This window comes from Sus scrofa, chromosome 14 (assembly GCF_054392235.1).
Source record: "Sus scrofa isolate SSC_HxYL_T2T_F1_AM1 chromosome 14, Sscrofa_HxYL_maternal_Yorkshire_Landrace_v2.0, whole genome shotgun sequence".
In the NCBI taxonomy this organism is placed as follows: domain Eukaryota; kingdom Metazoa; phylum Chordata; class Mammalia; order Artiodactyla; family Suidae; genus Sus; species Sus scrofa.
This window is the reverse complement of record NC_139396.1, coordinates 163752385-163776866: the sequence shown is the minus strand read 5'-3', so window position 1 is coordinate 163776866 and position 24482 is coordinate 163752385. Positions and strand designations below refer to the sequence as shown.

General features: G+C 59.7%; 1 protein-coding gene across 6 annotated transcripts in view; it reads right to left on the bottom strand.

Annotated features, from left to right (window-relative positions):
• KNDC1 (kinase non-catalytic C-lobe domain containing 1) overlaps nucleotides 1–24482 on the bottom strand; it is a 56034-nt gene that overhangs the window by 11791 nt on the left and 19761 nt on the right. For 2 of the 6 annotated variants that reach the window (XM_084995421.1, XM_084995420.1), the window contains exons 4-18: nucleotides 23672–23818; nucleotides 23210–23327; nucleotides 21357–22060; nucleotides 18158–18272; nucleotides 17312–17383; nucleotides 17156–17217; nucleotides 14019–14177; nucleotides 13487–13564; nucleotides 12837–12930; nucleotides 12004–12166; nucleotides 11220–11935; nucleotides 10775–10919; nucleotides 9901–10001; nucleotides 8887–9215; nucleotides 2700–2729 (exon numbers count right to left, since the gene is read on the bottom strand). In XM_084995421.1, the coding sequence (XP_084851547.1) occupies nucleotides 2700–2729; nucleotides 8887–9215; nucleotides 9901–10001; nucleotides 10775–10919; nucleotides 11220–11935; nucleotides 12004–12166; nucleotides 12837–12930; nucleotides 13487–13564; nucleotides 14019–14177; nucleotides 17156–17217; nucleotides 17312–17383; nucleotides 18158–18272; nucleotides 21357–22060; nucleotides 23210–23327; nucleotides 23672–23818 (3033 nt within the window). Of the gene's footprint in view, nucleotides 1–2699; nucleotides 2730–4031; nucleotides 4403–6017; nucleotides 6722–7999; nucleotides 9216–9900; nucleotides 10002–10774; nucleotides 10920–11219; nucleotides 11936–12003; nucleotides 12167–12836; nucleotides 12931–13486; nucleotides 13565–14018; nucleotides 15477–15586; nucleotides 16402–17155; nucleotides 17218–17311; nucleotides 17384–18157; nucleotides 18273–21356; nucleotides 22061–23209; nucleotides 23328–23671; nucleotides 23819–24482 lie in introns of those variants that run through there. The other 4 variants (XM_084995423.1, XM_084995424.1, XM_084995419.1 and 1 more) reach the window with 4 other exon arrangements.

Genomic DNA, 24482 nt, shown 5'->3' with positions numbered 1-24482 from the left:
TAACGGAGGCCCCAGGACGGTGTGGGGCGGGCACCTTCAAGCCACGTCTGCGAGGCCCCTGCAGCCCCTCCACACTTGGTCCCGATGCTGGCTTGAGAAACCTCCCTGGGGAGGGGCTTGTGGGCTTTGGGCGGGGGGCGGGGGGGGGGCTGTTGCCGCAAGGCTCACGCAGCCTTGCTCCGTCAGCACGTCCCTTACCTTGGTTTATAAAGCCTCAATTCGTCAGCAGTACTCGCGTCACTGCAGACAGACTCTTTGAAAGGATTGTTTTCACTGGTTTTCAGGATAAATCTGCCTGAACCACAGCTCACAGCGGTGTGAGCTGGTGTCACCCCCGTGGCCACACCCTGTGACCACACACAGACTGGCAGGTCTAGATAAAACTCTCAGAGTAATGACAATAAAAGCAAAAATAATCAAGTGGGACTTAATAAACTTAAAAGGTTCTGCACAGCAAAGGAAACCCTAAATGAAACGGAAAGACAACCCACAGAAGGGGAGAAAGTCTTTGCAAATGAAGCAACTGACAAGGGATTCCTCTCCAAAATTGACAGATACCTTCTGCATCTCCATACCAAAAAAGCAAGCAACCCCATCAAAAAATGGGCAGAAGATCTAAATTCTCCAAAGACACAGAGATGCCAAAAAAACACATGAAAAGATGTTTACGTCACTCGTTCTTTTAAATGGAGTTGCCCAGGATAGGGGTCTAATTAGAGCTGCTGCCGCCGGCCTACACCACAGCGACTGCAATGCCAGATCCGAGCCGTGTCTGCGACCTACACCACAACTCCTGGCAACGCCAGATACTTAACCCACTGAGTGAGGCCAGGGATTGAACCTGCAACCTCATGGTTCCTAGTCGGATTCATTTCCACTATGTCATGATGGGAACTCCTCAACATCAGTAATTCTTCGAGAAATGCAAGTCAAAACCACGCTGAGGGGAGTTCCCGTCGTGGCGCAGTGGTTAACGAATCCACTAGGAACCATGAGGTTGCAGGTTCTGTCCCTGGCCTTGCTCAGTGGGTTAAGGATCCGACGTTGCCGTGAGCTGTGGTGTAGGTTGCAGACGCGGCTCGGATCCCGAGTTGCTGTGGCTCTGGCGTAGGCCAGCGGCTGCAGCTTCGATTCGACCCCTAGCCTGGGAACCTCCATATGCCACGGGAGCGGCCCTAGAAAAGGCAATAAGACAAAAAGACAAACAAACAAACAAAAAAAACCATGCCGAGGTACCAACTTATACTGGGTACAATGACCATCATCAAAAAGTCTACAGACAATAAGTGCTGGAGAGGGTGTGGAGAAAAGGGAACCCTACTACACTGTTGGTGGGAATGTAAATTGGGGCAACCACTGTGGAAAACAGTATGGAGATGCCTCAGGAAACTAAACATAGAACTCCCATTTGATCCAACAATCCCACTCCTGGGCACCTGCCCAGAGAAAACCACGACTTGCAAAGACACATGGACTCCAGTGTTCATTGCAGCACTTTTTTCAATAGCCAAGACATGGAAACCACCTAAATGCCCATCAACAGAGGCGTGGATCCAGAAGAGGTGGTACATACACACGATGGAATATTACTCGGCCATTAAAAGGAAAGAACAGCATTCGCAGCAACATGGATGGACCTAGAAATTATCGTGCTAAGTGAAGTGAGTCATACAGTGAGGCACCAACATCGAATGCTTTCACTGACGAGGAATCTGAAAAAAGGACAGAAGAACTTTCCAGAACAGATGTTGACTCACAGACTGAGAAACTTGTGGTCTCCAAAGGAGGCAAGTTGGGCATGGGGGGTGGGATGGAGATGCTGTAAAGTTGGGTTGTGATGATCACTGTACAACTACCATGTAATAAATTCATTGAGTTAAGAAAAACATTTTTAAAAAATAAATAAGATACTCGGAGTTCTCTGAGAGAGGACTTTCTCCTCAGGCTAACCCGGCCCAAGGCTGTTCTTGTAGGATTAAAAGAGCATCAGTTCATTAGCAAGACTGATGGGCAGGACCTGAGGTAGAGTTTAGGCGCAGCGGCTGCTGCACGTACAGGGACCTGAAGGCGGACAGACATGGGGAGTAAACACAGAAGAGAAGGAAGTTGGGAAACTCAAAGTGCAGACAACGGGAACAGAGGGATGAGCCAGGATCCGTGCCATCCACCTGAACGCTGGGCCAAGGGAGCCGAGGGCCCAGACTGGAGAGCAGAGGCCACCAGGTGCCGGCCCTATGGGCACACAAGACCACAGCCACGGCCACACACCCACACCCATGCCCACATCACACCCAGGCCCTCAGCCATGGCTCCACAGCCACAAACACGCCCACGGCCGCACCCATGAAAACATGCCCAGGGCCAGAAAAGGCCACATGGCCACACGCCCTCACCCACGCGAGCCATGCCCCCACAGCCCACGCGCGGTGGTGGGGGGACGACACGGGTGCGGCCCGGGGTCAGCGATGTGTGGCCACAGACGCTCGCCCTCAGCTGCCCACCCACCCTGGGGCTGGAGTGGTTTCGCATTTGCTCTCTGTGGGCAGCAAAAGTGAAAGGTATTCACTAGCTGTTCTGTGCCTTTCGTATTTTTCGGAGGCTCCTGTTCGAATCAGGTTTAGTGGGTTCTCAGAAACGTGAAACCATAACCACTGCCCCCCGGCGCCCCCTCCCGGCAGCGGACGACGCGGGAAACTCACCTGCCTGCACTCAGGTTCCAGGAGACACGCCTTCCCAGGTGAGCAGGAAGGAAGCAGAACGCGGTCACTGCTGGTCCGCCCAGCGTTTCCCAGACGCCTCGCCCCCTGCAGAGCCTGCCCACGGCCGCCACCGGGAGCGAGTGGACGGGACCCAGCGTGGCCCAGGGTTGGCATTCTGGAGACGGGGGCCAGAGAACTGCATGCTGACCTTGGGGTCACGAGCGAATAAGAACAGATTCCGGCCCAGCCGAGTCTGTGGCCTGCGCTGGTCTCCGAGCCCACCTTCAGGGGCAGGCCAAGTGCAACGGAGGGGTGGCCCGGGGCTCGCCAGTGGGCACGCCTCCCTCCAGGGAGTGGCCACCCCTGGGAGAGCACAGGCTTGAGGAAAGGGCCCCGCTGCCAGGCACCTGCGCAGGGCACGTGGGCGCCATGAAGAGCTCCCTTGCGGAAGCCCTACCCCACGGCCCTGAACACAACACAGGGCTGGAAACGGGCTGCCTGTCTACAGGGACCCGTGAGGGTGTGACGTCACCCGTAAGCAGAGCTGTGACACCAGACGATGTGACTTCTGAGGTCAGAGGACAGGACCTGCGGCGTCAGAGGACACACGTGGACCCAGCCTTCCACCTTGGCCATGGCTTCCAGGCGCTGCCTCGGAAAAGGTCACGTCCTTGGGGCTGGGGGCCGCTGCTCCGGGGATGTGGGCACCTGCCCCCGCCCCAGTGCCTGGTCAGCAAGGGTGCCGTCTCGTGGTCTAGCTAGGTCACCGACGGAACAGTGGGTGCGGGACGCGGTGGCTGCCTGGGCTCGGAGGGGAGAGGGGGGCGAAGGAAACCCACCCGGGATCAGGGCGGAGCCCCCGCGTCTGCATTTAGATCCAACCGCAATGACGCTTTGTTTCAACCTTCAGGTCCCCAAGGCCAATGTTCGTCCGGCCCCACTTTTGTTCTCAGCTCATGAACATTTTTTTATTTTGAAATTTTTGTGGTGACAAAATACACATACCACCAAGGTACCACTTGAACCATTTTTCGTTGTGCGGTTCCGCGGTTCCAGCAAGATGCGCACTCACGCCGTTGGGCAACCACCACCTCCGCCTCCCCCGAGAGTCTTCATCTTCCCAAACTGAGAGGCCGCTGAACACAGCTCTGTCTCCTCCTCCTCCAGCCCCGGGAGCTCCCGTCCTGCTTTCTGCCTCTTTGCTTTTGACTGTTCTAGGGGCTTCCTGCAGGTGGAATCATGCGGTATTTGTCCTTTTGTGACTCTGGCACGTTTCACTCAGAATAAGGTCCTTAAGATTCGCAGACGTCCTAGCAGTGCTGGAAATTCCTTCTTTTTATTCCTTTTTCTTTTTCTTTTTTGCTCTTTAGGGCCACGTCTGCGACACATGGAGGTTCCCAGGCTAGGGGTCCAATCAGAGCTACAGCTGCCGGTCTACACCACAGCCACAGCCACGTGGGATCTGAGCTGCATCTGCGATCTACACCACAGCTCACAGCAGCGCCGGATCCTTAACCCACTGAGCGAGGCCAGGGATAGAGCCTGCGTCCTCGTGGATGCTGGTCGGACTCGTTTCTGCTGAGCCACGAGGGGAACTCGCCTTCTTCTGCTTCAAGGCTGAGTAATGTGACGGACAGCATGTTGCTGGTCTCTCCTCCACGAGGGACCCTGGCTTGCGCCTCCTTTCGGCTGCCGTCGACCTCCTGTTATGAACACAGGTGTACAGATACCCGAGTTCCCGCTTTCGGTTCTTTTGCATGTAGATCCAGAAGTTGAACTGCTGGCTTACACGGGAATTCGGTGTTTATTTATTTATTTATTTATTTATTTTTTGCTTTTTAGGGCTGCACCCACTGCACATGGAAGTTCCCAGGCTAGGGGTCAAATTGGAACCGCAGCTGCCAGCCTACACCACAGCCCCAGAAACACCAGATTTGAGTTGCATCTGAGATCTACGCTGCAGCTCATGGCAATGCCGGGTCCTTACCTCACTGATCGGGCCCAGAATTCAAACCGGCATCCTCGTGGATACTAGGTGAGTTAGTTACTGCTGAGCCACCATGGGAACTCCTGGTTCAATTTTTTTTTAAGGTATTGCCATACTGTTTTCCACAGTGGCTGCACTAGTCTGCCTTCCCATCAACAGTGCACAAAGATTCTGATTTCTCTTTCTATTATTAGACATTTATTTATTTATGCTTTATTGTTTTAATGATCTTTCATTTTATGTTTTTACTTTTTTTTTTTTGTCTTTTTGCTATTTTCTTTGGGCCGCTCCCGCGGCATATGGAGGTTCCCAGGCTAGGGGTCAAATTGGAACCGCAGCCACTGGCCTACTCCAGAGCCACAGCAACGCGGGATCCGAGCCGCGTCTGCAACCTACACCACAGCTCACGGCAACGCCGGATCGTGAACCCACTGAGCAAGGGCAGGGACCAAACCTGCAACCTCATGGTTCCTAGTCGGATTCGTTAACCACTGCGCCACGACGGGAACTCCATAAAAAATTTTTTTTAGTCAATGAATTTATTACATTTATAGTTGTACAATGATCATCACAGTCCAATTTTATAGGATTCTCATCCCTCAACCCCAGCGCATCCCCCACCCCCCAAACTGTCTCCTCCAGAGACCACAAGTTTTTCAAAGTCTGTGAGTCAACATCTGTTCTGCAGAGACGTTCTGTCTGTCCTTTTATCAGATTCCACATGTCGGTGAAAGAATTTGATGTTGGTGTCTCACTGTATGACTCACTTCACTTAGCACGATAATTTCTAGGTCCATCCATGTTGCTGCGAATGCTGTTCTTTCCTTTTAATGGCCGAGTAATATTCCATCGTGTGTATGTACCACCTCTTCTGGATCCACGCCTCTGTTGATGGGCATTTAGGTGGTTTCCATGTCTTGGCTATTGAAAAAAGTGCTGCAATGAACACTGGAGTACATGTGTCTTTTCGAGTCATGGTTTTCTCTGGGCAGATGCCCAGGAGTGGGATTGTTGGATCAAATGGGAGTTCTATGTTTAGTTTCCTGAGGCATCTCCATACTGCTTTCCACAGTGGTTGCCCCAATTTACATTCCCACCAACAGTGTAGTAGGGTTCCCTTTTCTCCACACCCTCTCCAGCACTTATTGTCTGTAGACTTTTGGATGATGGCCGTTCTGGCTGGTGTAAGGTGGTACCTCAGAGTGGTTTTGATTTGCATGTCTCTAATGATGAGTGATGTTGAACATCTTTTCATGTGTTTTTTGGCCATCCGTATGTCTTCTTGGGAGAACTGTCTGTTTAGATCTTCTGCCCATTTTTTGATGGGGTTGTTTGTTTTTTTTGGTATGGAGCTGCAGAAGGTGTATATAAATTTTGGAGATGAATCCCTTGTCAGTGGATTCACTTGCAAAGATGTTCTCCCTTTCTGTGGGTTGTCTTTTTGTGTTGTTTAGGGTTTCCTTTGCTGTGCAGAACCTTTTAAGTTTAGTTAGGTCCCATTTGTTTATGTTTGTTTTTACTGTCATGACTCTAAGAGGTGGATCTGAGAAGATGTTGCTGTGGTTTATGTCAGAGAGTCCTTGGCCCATGTTTTCCTCTAAAAGTTTTATAGTGTCTGGTCTTATATCTAGGTCTTTCATCCATTTGGAGTTTATTTTTGTGTCTGGTGTCAGGGAGTGTTCTCATTTCATTCTTTTCCATGTGGCTGTCCAGTGTTCCCAGCACCACTTATTGAAAGGGCTGTTTTTCTCCATTGTATATTCTTGCCTCCTTTGTCATAGATTAGTTGGCTGTAGGTGTATGGGTTTAATTCTGGGCTTTCTACTCTGTTCCACTGATCTATATTTCTGTCTTTGTGCCAGTACCATACAGTTTTAATGATTGTTGCTTTACAGTATAGTCTGAAGTCAGGGAGCCTGATTCCTCCAGCTCCATTGTTTTGCTTTTTTAAAAAAAGCATTTTTTCTTGGAGTTCCCTTCGTGGCTCAGTGGTTGATGAACCCAATTAGGATCCATGAGGATGCAGGTTTGATCCCTGGCCTCGCTCAGTGGGTTAAGGATCCAGCGTTGCCGTGAGCTGTGGTGTAGGTCCTAGACGTCATGGCTCAGATCCCAAGTTGCTGTGGCTGTGGCATAAGCAGCCAACTGTAGCTCTGATTGGACCCCTAGCCTTGGAATTTCCATATGCTGCGAGAGTGGCCCAAAAAAGCAAAACAAAAACAAAAACATTTTATCTTCATTGCCATCCTAATGGGTGTGAGGTAGTGGTTTTGATTTGCTTTTTCCTTTTTTTTTTTTTTGTCTTTTTTTGCCATTTCTTGAGCTGCTCCTGCGGCATATGGAGGTTCCCAGGCTAAGGGTCTAATCGGAACTGTAGCTGCCAGCCTACGCCAGAGCCTCAGCAATGCAGGATCTGAGCCGCGTCTGTAACCCACACCACAGCTCAGGGCAACGCCGGATCGTTACCCCACTGAGCAAGGCCAGGGACCGAACCCGCAACCTCATGGTTCCTAGTCGGATTCGTTAACCACTGCGCCACGAAGGGAACTCCCTGATTTGCTTTTTCCTAATGAGTAATGACACTCAATGACTTTTCATGTGCCTTTTGGCCATTTGCATATTTTCTCTGTAGAACTGTCTATTCAAGTCCTTCACTCGTGTTTTAACCAAGTGGCTTTGTTGTTGTTGATTCATAAGTTCTTTATGTATTCTTTTTTTTTTTTTCTTTTTACAGCTGCACCTGCAGCATATGGAAGTTCCCAGCTAAGGGTCGAATTGGAGCTATAGCCGTCAGCCTACACCACAGCCACAGCAACACGGGATCCAAGCCACATCTGTGACCTTCACAGCTCACAGCAACGACAGATCTTTAACCCACTGAGCAAGGCCAGGGATCGAACCCGAATCCTCATGGATCCAAGTCAGGTTCGTTAACCGCTGAACTACGAAAGGAACTCCCTTCTTTACGTATTCTTGGTATTAAACTCTTATCAGTGTATGTTTATAATTATTTTCTCCCGTTCCATAGGTCGCCTTTTCACTCTGTTGATAGTGTCCTTTGAGGCACAAAAGGTTTTCGTGTTGATAAAGTCCAATGTGTTTATTTATTTATTTATTTATTTAGCCTTTTCTGGGGCCGCTCCCGTGGCACATGGAAGTTCCCAGGCTAGGGGTCGAATCCGAGCTGCAGCCACCAGCCTACGCCAGAGCCACAGCAACGCGGGATCCGAGCCATGTCTGCGACCTGCACCACAGCTCGAGGCAACGCTGGATCCTTAACCCACTGAGCGAGGCCAGGGATCGAACCCTCAACCCATGGTTCCTAGTCGGATTCGCTAACCACTGCGCCATGACAGGACCTCCTGATGTGTTTATTTTTCACATTTGTTGCCTGTGCTTTTGGTATCACGTCCAGGATGTCACTGCCAAATCCAACGTCCTGAAGTTTTCCCGTGTGTTTTCTTCTGAGCGTTTCACTGTTCCAGCTCTCACGTTTGGGTCTTTGGTTTTTGAGGTATCGTTTGTATGTGGCACAAGGTACACAGACCTTGGTTCAGTTTTTCGCGTGGAATATCTGGTCTTCCCAGCATCATCTGTTGAAAAGACTGCCCTTTCCCCACTGAATGGTCATAGCACTTTCGTCAAAAATCGCTTGGCCGCATGTGTGAGGCTGTATCCACGAGCTCTCTATTCTCTTTCACTGGTCTATAGACTGTTTTGGGGCCCCCTCCCACTGTTTTGGTTACGGAAGCTTTGTGCTAAGTTCTGAAATCGGAAAACGAATCCTCAAGCTTTGTTCATTTTCACCGTTGCTTGGGCTGTGGGGGGTCCCTTGAGATCCCACATGAATTTCTGGATGGGTTTTTCTCTCTCTGTAAAATGGGCCTTTCCTACGCCATGCGGAGGACACGCACAGATGAGCACAGCGCCCGGAAGGACTCACGGGGACACAGGGAGGCAGCCCAGACCAGCATGGTGGCTGCTGGGGGCAGGTGGGGCACCAAGAGTGGGAGACACAGGGCCCTTCTGTCACCGGAGGGACCTGGGAGCTCCTGCTTGAGCCCTTCCCCGGGGGCCAAGCGACCCTCCCCACCCGCGGTGACCTTCCCCGCCGGGGGGGGGGGAACTTCCCCGCCAGTGGTGACCTTCCCTGCCAGGGGTGACCTTCCCGCCAGCGGTGGACAGGAGCGCAGGACTTACCGGGTTCTGGGCGTCCGGGGACCCGGTGGCCTTGCGCCTCGCCAGCTCCTGCACGTAGTTGTGCACGTCGGGGCCGAAGCAGTCGGCCTCGTAGAAGGCGCTGCACCAGCCGGGGCAGCAGCTCTGGAAGGCCGCCGGGCCGGGGTTCACGCGCGGGCTGCCCTCTGCGGGCCTGGCCGGCTGGGCCACCGCCTCAGAACCCGAGGCCAGGTCCCCGCCCGCCTCGGGCCGCGGCTCCCTCCCGGCTTTTACCGACTTCTGAGGCCGAAACGCCACCTCGAAGTTGCCCCGTGAGCGCTCATCCGAGTCCGCGTCCGGCTTCTCCTTCCCTGGACAGAGGAGAGGAGGGTTGCAGCGGCTACACTGGCCCCAGGGGGGTCCGCCTCCGGTTGTTTCCCAAGAGGGGACCCGTCCGAGAGGGGCCAGGCGGCCGCCCCGCTCTGGAGGGGCTCCAAAGACCCCTGGGGGCACCCGTCCCCTGGCCTTGCCCAGAGGGGCTGCCGCGCGGGCAGGGTAGCGCGAGCCCCGAGGGACCCTGGAGCTGGCAACAGACAAGGCAGAGAGGTCCCCACGCTGCTTCCGAACTTCCGGAGCCCACACACAGTGTGTGTGTGTGTGTGTGTGTGCGTGTGTGCGCGTGTGTGAGGGTGATTGTAAATCCCTAAATCTACGAATCTAAAGTCGTGTCTCACTCCGACCAGATTTCGGGAAATGATAAAGACCCCAGGTGCCAGGGCGTCCTGGGCTCCAGCTCCAGGAAAAGGCGCCTCAGGGGCTTTCAAGGGCTCCTTTCCAGAGAAGATGCCAAAACCCCCCATCACCGAGCTGCGGCCAGCAATTCCAGGCAGCATGTGCCTCCCCATGCCCCCAGCCCAAGGCCACCTGGGCTTGCCAACCACCTGCTGGCCTGGGGAGAACGCCCCTTCACAGAACAGACCCCCCTGCCCTGGGGACCCTGGAGGGACAAGGGGAGCCTGGCCCCGAAGTTCTCAGCCCAGACCCCACGTGGCTTACCCGTCCCGAGAGGAGAGGGCCGTCTGCTGGACGGCGAGCCGCTATGCAGAGCGCTGGGCCCGTCGTCACCGTCGGGCTGTGACCCGGCCTCCTCAGAAGTGCTGCCACAGAATGCAGGACGCTGCAGGCCTCCCTGTGACCCCCCACATAGCACGGCTTTCCCCTGAGAGAGAGGTGGGGGCCGGCCTCCCACACCTCGGGGACAGCCTGGCCGCAGGCCGCAAGCTGCTCAGACGTGGGCCCTTTGGCAGAGGACTTTTTGGCATTCATTTCTCGGGGCCCCCAGGCGATCCCCCAACGCTCAGCTGGGGTGGAGGGGGGTGTGCGCCGCCTCTCTGCATGGGGTGTCGGGGTGCTCAGGCCCACAGGCACGCTCAAGCTCCTCCAGCAAAGCTGGGCGATCGCCTGTCGCGTGGCCCAGGGTGCTGGGGCTGCTGTGGGCTCCGCGGGCCTGGAGTCAGCGTGCCCAGGGCCATGCCCACCCACATGGCCTTCTGTAGCCCCTGGGGAAGGGCTGGATGTCAGGAGGGCTGGGGGAGGGAGCTGGAGGGGAAAGCTCCCTGTCCCCCTTCCTCCTGCAGCTGTCTGACCACCAGGAGGGAGCAGCCCCCAGGTGGGGGCTGTTCCCTGGGGGGCATCCTCCCCGCCTCCCCCAGCCTCCCGACCTGGTCCCAGGGAGGGGCTGTACCTCCTACACCCTGTGACCCCGCGGCGCCTTTCTGCCCAGAGGAGCTGCAGCCTGAAGAGGGAGCTTTGGGAGCAGAGGGGTTGGGCCCGAGAGCGGGCCTGGTCCGGGGGGCGGGGGGTGGCCGGAGGCAGGAGATCCCTCGGGGGCCCAGCGGGGGTGGGGAAGGGGCGGCGGAGGGGCTCGTACTTCTCCGGGGGCGCGGTCCTCCCGTTCACCACCCGGAACAGGCTCTGCAGCAGCTTCTCCCCCCAGTAGAGGTCACAGAACTTCTCCGATATGGCCCCGCAGAAAGTGGCGTAGGTGAGGTCTTTCAAGGCGTAAATGTACTCCCCTGAGTCAGCAAAAAACCCCGACGGGGTCTGTTAGAGCTGGGGGGCACTCCTGTGGGCCCCCGGGCTCAGGGGCTGGCGGGCCGGGCGCACGGCCAGAGAGCAGTGTTCTGAGATCCTCTTCCCGCAGGGCTGAGGCTTCCCTAGCGGACGGATGGCCTGCCCCGGCGGGCTCCGCTCCGCCCGCCCTGTGCCCTGTGCAGAGACGGGCGGGGGCCTCCTCGCCGTGACCTCCCCCTGCAGGGCGCCCCCACAGCCCGTGCGCTCCTGGGGCTTCTCTGGGGCCCCGTGGCCGGCGGTACCCATGATCAGAGCCTCCAGCCCGTTGTCCAGGTAGCCGTCGAAGGCAAACTCCTCCCGGATGAGGCGTGTGGCCTCCTGCAGCGACGGGCAGGCTGTCCCCTTCGGGAGGGGTGCAGTGTCCAGGCTGGACAGACAGAGCTTGCGGTCTGCTGGCTGGGGCCGCTCGGGGTGACCTTCTGGGGCCTGGCCTTCCTGCTCCCTGACAGGGGTCCCCCCGGGGCTGTCTGGATTCACTGTGGCCGGGGAGGGGCCCCGTGGGGCTGATGGGGGAACCTCGGGCTCCTGGTCTGGGCCGGGGGCAGCCTTACTCCTGGGCGGCTGGGCTGCAGGGTGTGGGCTGAGAGGGGTGGTGGGGGGCCCTGGGGGGCAGGGCCCGAGGCCTCCGGGGGCTCCGCTGGGGATGGGCTCCTCTGGGCCTCGCTCTGGGGATGGCCTCTGGGCCTTCAGGGGTGGGGCAGGGGCTAAGCGCTTGGGCGTCGCCAGTGATGCCCCCTCGGGTGGGCTGGCTGGGACAGGGGGTGGGGGGCAGGGGGGCCCCTTGGCTGCATCTCTTGGCACTGACTCTCTGAGGGGGTCTGGGGGGCCAGGCTCTGGCTGGTCCAGGGTCTTCAGGCCAGTGGCCGCTCCGTGGGCCTCAGGAGTTGGCTTCCCGTCACCCACCCGGTCCAGCCAGCCTCTCCCCTCCTCCGGCCCCATGGACAGGGCGAGCGAGTCCCTGTGAGCAGAGAGAGGAGAGAGTCTCAGAGGGGCCAGGACCCCACAGCCCCCGGTGGGGGTACTCACCTGTCGACACCTGTGTCTGGAGTGAGAACGATGGGCTTATAGTGAGTGGCCTCAGAGGTGAAGGCTGCTGGCAGCAACGTCGCCGCTTGGAGGCAGGAGGGCTGGCTGGGCACTGGCCCCTGCATGGCGACAAGGCTGGTATCGCTGCTGACCCGCATGAAGCCTGGGGACAAACATGGGGTGAGCAGGACGGGTACCAATGTTTAGAGGGGGATGCTTAGGGGATGCTGGCCTCGGTGTGGGGTGCTGAGTTAGTATGGGGTGCTGACTCAGTGTGGGGTGTGCAGGGTAGGTGCTGTCTTAGAGGGGTGCTGACTTGAAAGGCCTGGGAAGCCTCCCTCAGAGGCACTGGGCGGAAGGGCGACCCCAAGGAGGAGGCCTGAGGAGGGACCTGGGTCCAGGGCTGCCCCGGAGCTGGGAGGGTGGGCGCTCGGTGTGGGTGGGGCTGGTGTGATGGAAAGGCCTGAAGAGCCTGGGGCAGGCCTGCAGGGCGAGGCCTTCTCAGGCAGCAGGATGGGCCGCTGAGGGGGAGGGGGCGGGAGGAGAACTGGGGTGGGCAGAGCACAGACCCAGGAGGGGCGTGGGAGCAGAGGCCGGTCCAGCTGCCCGCCGCGGCTGCTGGCGAGCCGGGAGGATGGAGGGAAGCCTGAGCCAGGATTCAGAGCAGATGGGTGGTGGGTGAGGAGCCAGGCAGCTGGTGCCAATGCTGGCCGCACCCTGGTGTCCGGTGCCCACTCAGGGCTGGATGTCTGGAGGCAAAGTCTGGTGGGACAGTGGCAGGGCAGTGGTGGCATGGGGTGCCGGGGCCGGACCTGGGTGGGTGGGGGGCCCACCTGAGCCCCGCCTGGGTGCAGGTGCCTCAATGGGGTTCAGCTCAACCACCGAGAGCGCGTCGTGCAGACCGATGATCTCGTCCTCCTGGTAGACCTGGGGCCGGAGGACACGGGTGCCCCGGTGGAGATGACCTCGGAGGCAGAGGGGACACCGTGGCGCGAGCCCCTGCCTGCGCTGACTCGCGGGGCTGGGATTGCTTCTCTCTGGAATGGGAGCCCCTGGCCAGGTGGCTCCCAATGCAGCGAAGTCCTGGCAGGTTCCTGGGACATCGTGGGCACTGTCTGGGGCCACCCAGAACCCACACTCCCCAAAGATGCCGGTGGGATGGACACGTCCGAGGGACCCTGTTACCACCTGACGCGGCCCCGCCCGGTCAGCGCGCCAGGGAGCTGACAGGCACTGAGGCCCCGTGGCAGGACCCCAGGACGTGTGCCCGGCCCGTGTGCCCAGTGGCCGACAGAGACCAGGGCGTGGGGCTGTGGGCTTGTGCCAGATGGTGGAAAGCTGAGGAAAGTCGTTAGAGGCTAAGGAGTTATTCGCCGCCTCCGCCCTAAACTCCGCCCGCGTCCAAACACAGACAAGAACAAGGAGCCTCCCTCCCGCCGGGGAAGGAGTGGGGCGCGCGGGGTCCCTTGAAGACTCTGCTTACCTTACAGGTGGACTCCCGCAGGTGGGCTAAGATCTTTCTGCTGTCCATGCCTCGCTGCAGGAGGTAGCCGCTGCAGACCTGAAAGCAGGGACAGGCCACCATTCAGATATGCCGCCACCCCGCGGCCAGGGCCGTCTCTCCTTCCTGGGGAGCCGCGTGCGCCCCTCTGTGGGGGCCTGTGATGAACTTCAGTCTCCAGCTGTCCCTCCTGGCCGCCCTCAGCTGTGTAACAGGGATTCCGGGCTCCCCCCGATTCAGCCTGGAGGACCCTCGGGGGGTGAGGGATGCCTTCTCCCTCGGGTGGGGCTCAGGGCAGCGGCCAGAGCTGGGCCCATGACACCCCCACTCCCTCTCTGCCGGTGGAGGCTCGGGACGGTGGGGGAAGCCGGCTGCTGAGCCGCAGACGCTCGCCGCTCGTCCGCAGATGAAACCCTTGCCCTTTCCGGTCCAACGGCACCCGTCCCGGCCCCTCTGCCCCACAGGCCCCGCCCAGGTCCTGGACCTCAGGCCGGGGCCCCTGCTGCGCAGTTACCTTGATGGCCTCGGCGGCAGACGGCCGCTCCTGGGTGCTGCGTCTGGCCATGTCCAAGAGGAGGGTCTTGAGCCTGCGTGGCAGGGCCAGCTTGTGGTCTCGGGGCAGGCTGAACTTGGCTGCCGTCCACAGGACCGCAGCCACACAGTACACGGAGGCCTGGGTGGAGGAGGGGAGGGAGGGCCAGCCGTGCTCAGAGCCCCCCCTCCCCGGGCCTGGAGGCCCCCCCGCAGACCCTGAGCCTGGGAATCTACGGTGCCCGCGGGTCCAAGCCCTCGCCTGGACCTCCCCAGTTCCCTCTCTTCCCGAGGGTGAGGGTGGCACCTCGGGCAGCCAGAGGCCAGGAGTCCCCGAGACACCGCTGTGCTGCTAAATGGTGGACAGCAGGCTCTCTGAGCAAAAACGCGGGCCTTTTGGTACGCAGAGCGGTTCATCACACAACCTGCTGACATGGAGCACGTGCCACATGCACCGGAGACCAATGATGAAAGGGGCGCCGCTCTCCTGCAGGCCCACCGGGTCTGCTGCTTCCCGCCCAACGCCCTCCTGGAGATCGGCCCGCATGGTGGGGCCCCCCGTTTATCTCCATAAGCCAAAGAAAGGGGAACCCGGGAGGGGCTGGCCGCGGCTCCGAGTCGGGCGACAGTGGCTGAGACCCTGCAGGGGTTTCCTGGAGCCTTTGTGCCGACAGGACACACTTGGCGGTTTAATCATTCATGTTGCCCCGCCACGTCTTAGTCGACTCAGTTGACAGAACCAGACTCAACCCTGGTTTGAGCATTTGCTGATTTCCGTGGTGTGACGGCTCCCGCCTGGCTTCCAGCTGCCGAGGGGGGCGGTGAAGGGGGCGGGGAGACACCTACACCAGGGCTCGTGGCGACGTCGGATCCTCAACCCACTGAGTGAGGCCAGGGATCAACCCTCAACCTCACGGCTCCTAGTCAGCTTCATTTCCGCTGACGGGAAGTCCTGATTTTCAAATGCTGAATCAGCCTTATATCCCTAGAATAAACCCTGCTGGGTATGGTGTATAATTGCTTTCATATATTGCTGAATTCTATTTGCATATACCTTGTTAAGGCCTTTTTTTTTCCTTGTAGGGCTGCACCCGTGGCCTATGGAAATTCCCAGGCTAGGAGGTGACTCAGAGCTGCAGCTGCCAGCCTACAGCTCAGCCACAGCAACGCCGGAGCCGACACTTGTCTACGGCCTACACTGCAGCTCGTGGCAACAACAGATCCTTAAGCTACTGAGTGAGGTCAGGGTTGACCCTGCATCGTCACGGATGCTAGTCAGGTTTGCTACTGCTGAGTCCTAACGGGAACGCCCTCGTTAAAAGGATTTTTGCCTTATGTATTTACGAAGGATACTGGTCTTTTTCATACTGGCGTTGTCTGGCGTTGCTATCAGGGTACTATCAGCTTCACAAAATGGACTGGGAGTGTTCACTTCTGCTTTCTGTAAAAGATTGTGTAGAACTGGTGAGAATTCTTCTTTAAATATTTGGTACGCCACCCCAGGGAAACCATCCTGGCCTAGAGAGTGATTTTTGAGAGTTTAAAAGTTACCAAGTCAATCTTCTCAATAGCTACGGGGCCATTCAAAGATCTATGTCGTGTTGGGTGAGCCGCGGCAGTGTGTGTTTGAAGCACCGGTGCGTCTCGTCAGAGTCTGAATTTCTGGGTGCGGAGCTGTCCGTGGTGCCATCACTCCTCTGCCGCCCGCAGGGTCTGTGCCACTTCCGCCGGGTCCTTCTTGGCATCGGTGACTGCGGCGTCCTTCTCTTTCTGCCCGGTCAGTTTTGCTAGAAGTTTGTTAGTTTTTTGGTCTTTTCCGGGAGACAGACCTTCATGCCACTGACCTCCTCTACGGCTTTTCTGCTTCACCGTCTCTGCTTCTTTCTGCTTCGGGTCTCTGCTGGGCTCTTCTTGATTCTGGAGGGAGAAGCTCAGATCGCTGAGCTGAGACTTCTCTTCTTCAGCTTTCAGCATACTCTTGCTAGACTTACACCTAAGCATTTTTTTTTTTTTTTTGTCTTTTTGTCTTTTAGGGCCTCACCCACAGCACATGGAGGTTCCCAGGCCAGGGGTCCAATCCGGCCTCCGCCGGAGCCACAGCAACGCAGGATCCCAGCCGCATCTGCGACCTACACCACAGCTCATAGCAACACCAGATCCTTAACCCACTTCGCGAGGCTAGGGATCGAACCCGAGTCTTCATGGATGCTAGTTGGGTTCGATAACCACTGATCCACAACGGGAACTCCCAAGTATTTCCTTTTTTTGAGTGATGTTTTTTGGCGGGGGCGGGTGGCCTCATTACTGCTGGACAACTCTGGAAGTGCTGACTCTTTCTGAGGCCCCTCTTACACCCCCCTACACTGGGAGGGCCACTTCCCACTGACTGGTGGGGGTCCCCATTACAGGCTGGGGGTGCTCAGCCTTCTCCAACAGCACCCCCAAGGCCCCGGAGGCCCCCTTCCTTTGTCCGGAGCGCTGGCTCCAGAGTGCGGGCTTCTGCAGGGCTTGGCTGTGCTGCTGGTGTTTCTCAGCCGCAGCTTCTTTGTCCTCCACGTGCAAAGTGGCAACAACGCCTGCAGCTCTCGGACCATCCACTCCTCGGGCAAAGGCCCCCGGCCAGGCCTCCGTCCCCCACCTGCCCATCCTGTCACACTTTCAGATGGCATGAGGGTTCCCAGGTGAGCTCTGTCGGGGGAGCAGGGAACTTACGTCTCCTCCGCCCTCCCAGAAGCAGAAGCTCCACCTTGTTCTTGAGCATAATTGGTGGTAAGTTTGTACTTTTCTAGTTTTAATAATGGCTCCATTTGACACGCGCCTGCAAACATCCCTGAAAGTTTAACCGTGGGCTCTTAACGACCCAGCACGCGGTGCCCAGAGCCGTCCACGCACAAGTCCCTCCGAGCTGACACGGCCGGAGCCACAGCTCTGTCACCCCCCGGGAGGCACCTGCCAGGCAGAGGCTGCCCAGGCCACGGGGCTGCGTTAGGGCCACCCAGACTCTGCTGAGTCCTGAGGCTGACCCGACCTCGCCCCTCAACCCCCGCCCCTCAGCGTCTGGACGAAGGGAGTGGGCATGGCGGGGGGGGCGATGGGGAGGGACAGGCAGGGCCCAGGTACCTTTTCCGTCACCAGCTTCTGCTCTGCAACCTCGGGGGCCAGAAAGAACGAGTTGTAAGCACCTGGGAGAGAAAACCCAGGACCCCAGCTGAGCTTCCCCTTCGGCCTCGGCCATCAGTGCTGGAGCACGGCCCTGAGGCTGAGCCACTTACGCACCATTGGCAAGAGGTGGCCGGAACAGCACGGCCCCATCCTCGGCCACCAGCACGGAGTCCAGGCACAGGTAGGCTGCAGCAGGAGACAAGGGTCAGGGGGCTGGACTCCCGGGCCCAGCTCTCCCGAGGACCTGCCCCCTCTCAGCCACCCCACACCCCGGGTCATCAGGGGATGCCGGACACTGGGGCCCTCGCTGGATGTAGCACAGGGGTGGGGTGCTGGCTCCCCCCTCTTGAGAGGCCCCGGCAGGCTGCCTCCCCCTCACCCCACCATCTGTGTCCAGGCTGCGGGGGGCATCAGGCTGGCAATGGCCAGGAGCTACAGGAAGAGGCGGGGCCTGAGGGACATGGGAGGGGGCGGGCGAGGCTGGGTGCCGGCCGGGTGCACCCCACGGGCCTGCGGCTCACAGGACCGAGGGCGGCCAGGCTGAAGGGTCTCCCTGCCCCTGACGCGCTAAAACGGCAGCGTGGCCTGAGCCCAGTCACGCCGTCTTGCAGGACTGAGCTTCGGGGCCACAAACCGGCGTAACAACTCAGATGCCCCCCCGTTTTTTGTCCTCTTGGGGACAGTGTCGCCCTGCTGAGAGAGTGTGGTGAGGGCCACCACACAGCTCCTGCCCCTCCTCAGCAGGGCCGCTGCTCTAAGGCCCACACTTTGAACCCTCTGACCCCCTGGATCCTGAGACCAGAGCAGACACCCCCGGCTGCCCCCAGCTCAGAGGGTGGACATTCCTGCCTGGCCTCAGGCCGTCCACGCGGCCTGCACTGGCCGTGGATGCAGCCCCTGGGCCTGGCCGGACGTGTAGGGGGTGGGCAGGCCGGACCGGACCCGCAGGAGGGGCGTCACCTGGGTGCTCGCCGAGGGTCCGCAGGGTGCTGAGGCACGCGTGGGACAGAGCCCACAGCTCGTACTCCTTGAAGGGCCGGCCCAGCTTGGACAGGAGGTCCTGCAGGGAGACGTCCTGGGGGGGAGGGGCCACGGTCAGGCGGCGGGCACCTCGGAGGGATTTAGGAGGCAGGCACGGGGCGAGCGCCACCCGAAAACGGCGGCGGGATGGGCCTCCCACACCGCGCTCCGGGCCCAGGCCGCCGGAAGGCCCCGCGTCAGAACGGCAGGTGCTGGGGGCCCGTCTGAGAAATGCTGCAACTGCGTGGAAAACAGCGTGGAGGCTCCTCAAAGAACGAGGTGTAGAGTCCCCACGGGAGGCAGCAAGTCCACGCGCATTCCCACTGAAAGCAGCGCCGTGAGGACGTCTTTGCACGTCTGTGTTCGGAGTGCGACTCAGCAGAGCTAAAGCCAGAAGAGCCAGAAGCACCCCCGTGCCCACCGGGGGCGGGCTCAGCGCTGCGTGGCCCATCCCTACAATGGACTTCGCTCAGCCTTAAAAAGGAAGGAAACGCTGACACGTGCTACAACCTGCACAGACCCTGAGATGTTGTGGTCAGTGAAATAAGCCCGTCACAGAGGGACAAAGGCTGTCGGATCCCTCTTACGTCAAGGACTGAGGGCAGTCGGGTCCAGAGGGACAGAGGGCCGAGGAGAGGTTACCAGGGCTGAGCAGAGCTGGTGTTTAAAGGGGGAAGACGAGGAGTTCCCGTCATGGCGCAGTGGTTAACGAATCCGACTAGGAACCATGAGGTTGCGGGTTCGGTCCCTGCCCTTGCTCAGTGGGTTAACGATCCGGCGTTGCCGTGAGCTGTGGTGTAGGTTGCAGACGCAGCTCGGATCCCGCGTTGCTGTGGCTCTGGCGTAGGCCGGTGGCTACAGCTCCGATTGGACCCCTAGCCTGGGAACCTCCATATGCCGCAAGAGTGGCCCAAAGAAATAGCAAAAAAAGACAAAAAAAAAAAAAATTAAAGGGGGAAGACAAGAAAGTTCTGGAAATGATGATGGTGACCCCCCCCCGGATAAAAACCCCTGAGTCAGAAGCACGGGTTCAGCTGGAAGGGCGTTCTCCACCTGGGGGCTCAGCCACCACCCCTGGACACAGAAGTGTGTTTAGAGGAAAGGTCTTCGCCCCCGACCTCACTCCCTGCTGGGGGTGCAGCCGCCTTGGGCCCCCACCTCCCTCCCTGCCTCACCCAGGCCGTGCCTGGCCCGTGGCACAGGCCCCCCGCCAAGCTTCCTGCTACATGTGGGATTGGAGCAGCTGCCATGAACCCAGGATGAGACCCAGAGGAGCTCTGGGTCCCTGGTTCTGGAGCAGCGTGATGCCCAACAGGCAGCGGCCGGCCTGTGTGGGAGCCAAGGTCCGGGTGGGCCCTGATCCCGCGAGGCCTTTGGGGCAGGAAAGCCTGGTGGTTAAGCCCATGGGACTTCCCGGGTGGCACAGCGGGCTGAGGATCCAGAGGGATCACTGCTGGGTCACGGGCTCAATCCCTGGCCTGGGAGCTTTCACGTACCGTGGGCGCGGCCAAAAAAAGAGACCACAGCTGGGCTCCTGGTCAGCTCTGCCCTCAGCAACCACCCAGCCTCGCACTGCGGCCCCTGGCCCCCAGCCCGTTCTGGGCCATCCGGGAGGCTGGTGGGCGAGTTGGAAGGCGGCAGAGTCCAGGCTCAAGCCTGAGATTTCCTCCCGGTGCGTGGGCGCTCCCTGTACACGCATGGGGCCGTGTGGGCGTATTCGGGGAGGCTGCCGGGTGCCCTGGGCTGATGATGGAAGGCACGCGGGCATCCGGCACGTGTCGGTGTGCTGGGATCTCCAGGATGGACTTCCCTTTTATTTATTTTTAAATTTTAATTTTTTTTTTTTTTTTTTTTTTTGCTTTTTTTGAGGGCAGCACCCGCGGCATATGAAGGTTCCCAGGCTAGGGGTCTCATCAGAACTACAGCTGCCGGCCTACACCACAGCTACAGCAACGCGGGATCCGAGCTGTGTCTGCGACCTACACCACTGCTCACGGCAATGCCAGATCCTTAGCCCACTGAGCAAGGCCAGGGATCGAACCCTCAACCTCATGGTTCCTAGTCGGATTCATTTTCACTGCCACAACGGGAACTCCTGGACTTCCCTTTTAAAGTAACCATACTTTTCATGTAAATAACCCTCAGGTGCTTGTCAGGATATGAATAAAAATACATCAGAGTCCGTCCTCCCCTTTGACCTCTGGGTCAGCACAGCTTGGTGGGGAGGAGGCTTGTGGAGGCAGCACTGCCCCACAGAAACACGTGGGTTCAGGCCGAGGAGCCCCAGGCGGCTCTGTCCAGGGGCTCCCGGGACCCACCTTCGCTGGGCGACTTGTCTTCTGCCCACAGGAGGGCTGAGAGCTGCGGGCCACTCAGGTGACCCATGGTCACACTGAAAACATCCCAAACCTCTAGGACACTGGAAGGAGTCCTCTGTCCCTCTCAGCTGTCCTGACAACCTCTCCTCTCCTTCAAGAGGTCAGCGCCAGGTCTGGGAGACCCCGCCCCCCATGGGGGAGGCCACGCCCTCCCGGCGGAGACCTCGCCCCCGGGTCTAGAAGCCCCTCTCCGGTTCCAACCCTTCTGACTACGACGCTTGCCTGCCGGAGGCTTTCAATCGCGGACCAAGCTCGGCAGGGGGACACCCTCAACCGCATTCCAGTTTCTAACCTAAAGTCACGAGAGGAAGTCGCTGGAGCCCCTGAGCGCCAGGACTGGGCAAGCAGCGCCCAGAAACAGCCCCGCTGGACCCTCCCCCCGCCCCCCGGGAAGACTGCTCCCTGTGCAGCTCGCAATCGGGAAGAAAACCTAAACCCAGCAGAGACGCCTGGCTTCGCGCAGGGGTGGTGCCGGCGGGCGCTGCAGGCCAGAGGGGGCCGCTGCGCTCTGGGAGACCGGGTGCCACCTCCAGGGAGGCCGCGGGGAGGCGCTGCGGCCCGGGGACCACGCCTGGGGCACCGCAGGCACCCAAGCTGTATTCACAGCTTCCTTCAGCACAGGAAGGGAGTGAAGGCTGAGGCCGCTTTCCCGGCAGAAAATGACCTGCGCTCGTCAAGAACCTGAGCCTGCGGAGCGCCGCGCGCGTGTCTGTGCGCTCGGGCGCAGGCTCCTTCCCGGCCATGCGAATGAGGTCACCCACCTGCTCCGTGGCTGCGCTGCCTGGCTCCCCAGCTCCGGCTCGAATCTCGTCATCAGCCTCGGGAGTCCCTGGGTCTCTGCTTGCATCTCGAGGGTCCTCGGAACTGGGCAGGGGTCTCTCCTCCGCGGGGCCCCGGCTGGGCACCCCTGCCCCCCGCTCCTCGCTGCAGCCCTTGCCTCTGGCCCCCTGCTCCTGGAGCCCCTGCTCTCGATTGGGCCACAGCGGCTGGAAGCTGGAAGGGCCATTTATCCCTTCTGGAAGGGCCTTCTTGGGGTCAGGAGGGAAGAATTCAGATGCAGGCGGCTGGCTTTTCACGCTGGTCAGCGTCAGGCTGAGGGGGCTGGCCTCAGGGCCGTCGCCATCCGGCGGGAGCTGGGGGAATGTCTGCACTTTCCGGAGGCGGCTTCTCTCCGGGAAGCCCGTGTCCTGGTCACCTGGTGGCCTCTGGGCGTCCAGGATGAGGCAGGCCAGCCTCTCCGGGGCCAGCCCCTCCTGGCCGGGGCTTTCACCGTTTCTCACAGGGGCCGACAGCAGAGACTTGGCAGGCAGGGTCCTTGGGTGCTCTGGGCCTTCTCTGGCTGGGGTCTGGGGCGGGCCCTCTGGGGCAGGTGTGGCCTCTGGGTCAGCAGGGCAATCCCCCGGCTGCCTCTTCAGCCCCCCACTTCTTGGAGTGAGTCTCCCCCTCCAGGTGCTCTCACTGACATCTGGCAAAAGCAAGACGTGATTACTGCCCAGGAACAGCCAGGAGGGCCTCCCCCTGCGCCCCCCCCACCCCATGGCTGCCAGCGAATCCAGCTCCTGCAGGACCCCGAGACACCCACCCCCAGCACACAGACCCTCAGCCCAGGGCCCTTCCTCACCAGCAGCCTGGCAACATCCTCCTTTGCCGCCTTCATCTCATCTTCCAGGCGATGCATGAGTCTCGGAAAGCTCCCGCCCCACCCCCTCCAGGATGGGCTTCCCACAGGGCATCCTGAGGCCTGTCTAATCATCTCATCCAAAAACCACTTCCTTTTACTCTTATAATTACACTAGTGATAGTCCCCAAAGGAACACACTGAATCTGGCTGCAGCCGCCCTGGTCCTGAGCGCAGTATTCCCCACGCCTGTCTGTGCGAGCCGCCCTAGGGAGCCGCGCCCTTCCTGGTGGCCTGCAGCCCCCTACCACAGTGTGAACACCCCCTCTGCTGTTCGCCACACACCAGCTGCCGCCTGGTGCTGCAGCTTCACAAACACCCACTTGGTGGGAAATGCCACTGGCATGGCGGGGGAGGGGGCCCTCCACGCCTCCCCCCCAGGGCCCTCCGGACTGGCGCTGCCAGCCAAGCGCAGAGCAGATGCTGGCATTTGTTCAAAATGCCACCTGAGATCACGCCTCGTGAGCTGCGAACATCTTAGATGCTTCAGCAACAGCCTGAGTGTTGGGGAAGGAAGTGCCCGTCAGGGCGGTGGCTGTGAAACACGCAGTGGCCACGCACACAAGCGCCCACAAGCTAAGATGTGACCAGACCTGAGGGCAGCCACGTCTCAAGGTGACCTGCTGCTCATCTCCACCTGCGGGTCAGAGCGTGTGAGTGCACATCTGTACACGTATCTGTGTGGGGGGTGAGCGTGTGGGGCGTGTGCTGTGTGTGGACGTGCGTGTGCCTGCCCTGGGAGTTTGCGGTCTCCGTAGGTGTGGCGGAGTTTGCACATGCGTGTTTCTGTGTGTGCTGTGGGGGCACGTGTCATCTGCTGTGCGGGTGGGTGTGGGTGTCTGCGTGCTGTGTGCGGGCACTGGTGCGAGCGTGTGTACGTGATCGCGCCAATGCCGGCACGTCCGCGTGCGGAGGCTCGTCTGCGCGGGCACCCACCTTGGCACGCGCCGAAGGACTCGATGGACAGCACCCTCCTCCCGGCGGCCGAGAGGCTCCGGCACAGGCGGCAGGACGAGGCGGGCTGCAGCTTCTCCTCGCACAGCGCCACGATGCTCTGCGGGAGCCGGCGCTCAGCCCCGACCCGCCTCCCCGTCCGCCCCCTCTAGCCTGCGGGATATCGGGGCGGTGTGCAGGGAGGACGGAAAACCACAGGTTCTGTTCCATCCGTGACAGTTGTAAGGGACACCTCTCAGAGCCAACACGTAGAATGAAAAAGTCAAGTCCTCATTTAAACCAAATGCATGGCCACCAGGGCCCGGGGCTGGCAGGGGTGGGGGTGGGGGAGCCGGGCAGAGTGGGCTGGTGGGGGCCCTGGGTACGCACAGCGCGTGCGTGGGCATGTGGGCCTGGGGGGCGTAGGGGGCGGGGTCTCGCCTAGGGGTTGGCCTTCCCGCTTACCTGGAGGTCGGGCCGGTCCCTTGGGTCCTCTGCCTGCATCTGGCCCAGCAGCGCCTCCAGGTCTTGGCTCAGCTTGGGCTCGGCCTCGGGCTCCGTCACATACTCGAGGGCTGCCTTCAGCGTGGCCCCCAGGGAGTAGATGTGAGCCTGCGGCAGCAAAGAGTCCGCTAGGGCTGTGGGGCGTGGCCTCGCTGCTTCCAGGGCAGCATCTGTCCCCACGAGCTCTGGGGACCCGCACCTGTGCTTTCTGGGGCCAAGAGCGAGGAGGTGGCACCTCCCCATACCGGCTGGGGCAGCCCCACTCGGAAGGTCCTGGAGGGGCCACCGCTGCCAAGGCCATCCCAGGACAGGGAGTCAGGCTTCATCCCAGGACAGGGAGTCAGACTTCATCATCCCCAGTTTACCGACGGGAAGCTGAGCCCAGAGAGGTTCAGGAACCTGCCCAGGGCCACACAGCCAGGCGGGAAGGAGACGGTGAGGGCCCTGGACTGTGTGACTACAGAGAGGCAGGTCGCACAGCTCAGGAGTAGAGGCCGGCTCTCCAAGGCTGATGCTCCCTTGTCCCCCGGGGTGTGTCTCCCACCTCCAGCCCTCCGCCCACTCAGGTCCAGGGTCAACAGCCTATCCTGGGACAGACCCAGATGGCCAAGTTGTGGGATCCCGGCCAGCTGGCCTTCTCCCTGGGCAGCCCAGCGCCCTGTGAAGGACGGCTTGCCTGGCTTGTCACGTGACCCTCCGGCCCACCTTCCCAGTCCGTGCTCAGGTCTGGGACCACCAGCTCTTGCAGCCCTACAATTAGGGCCGCTTGGTT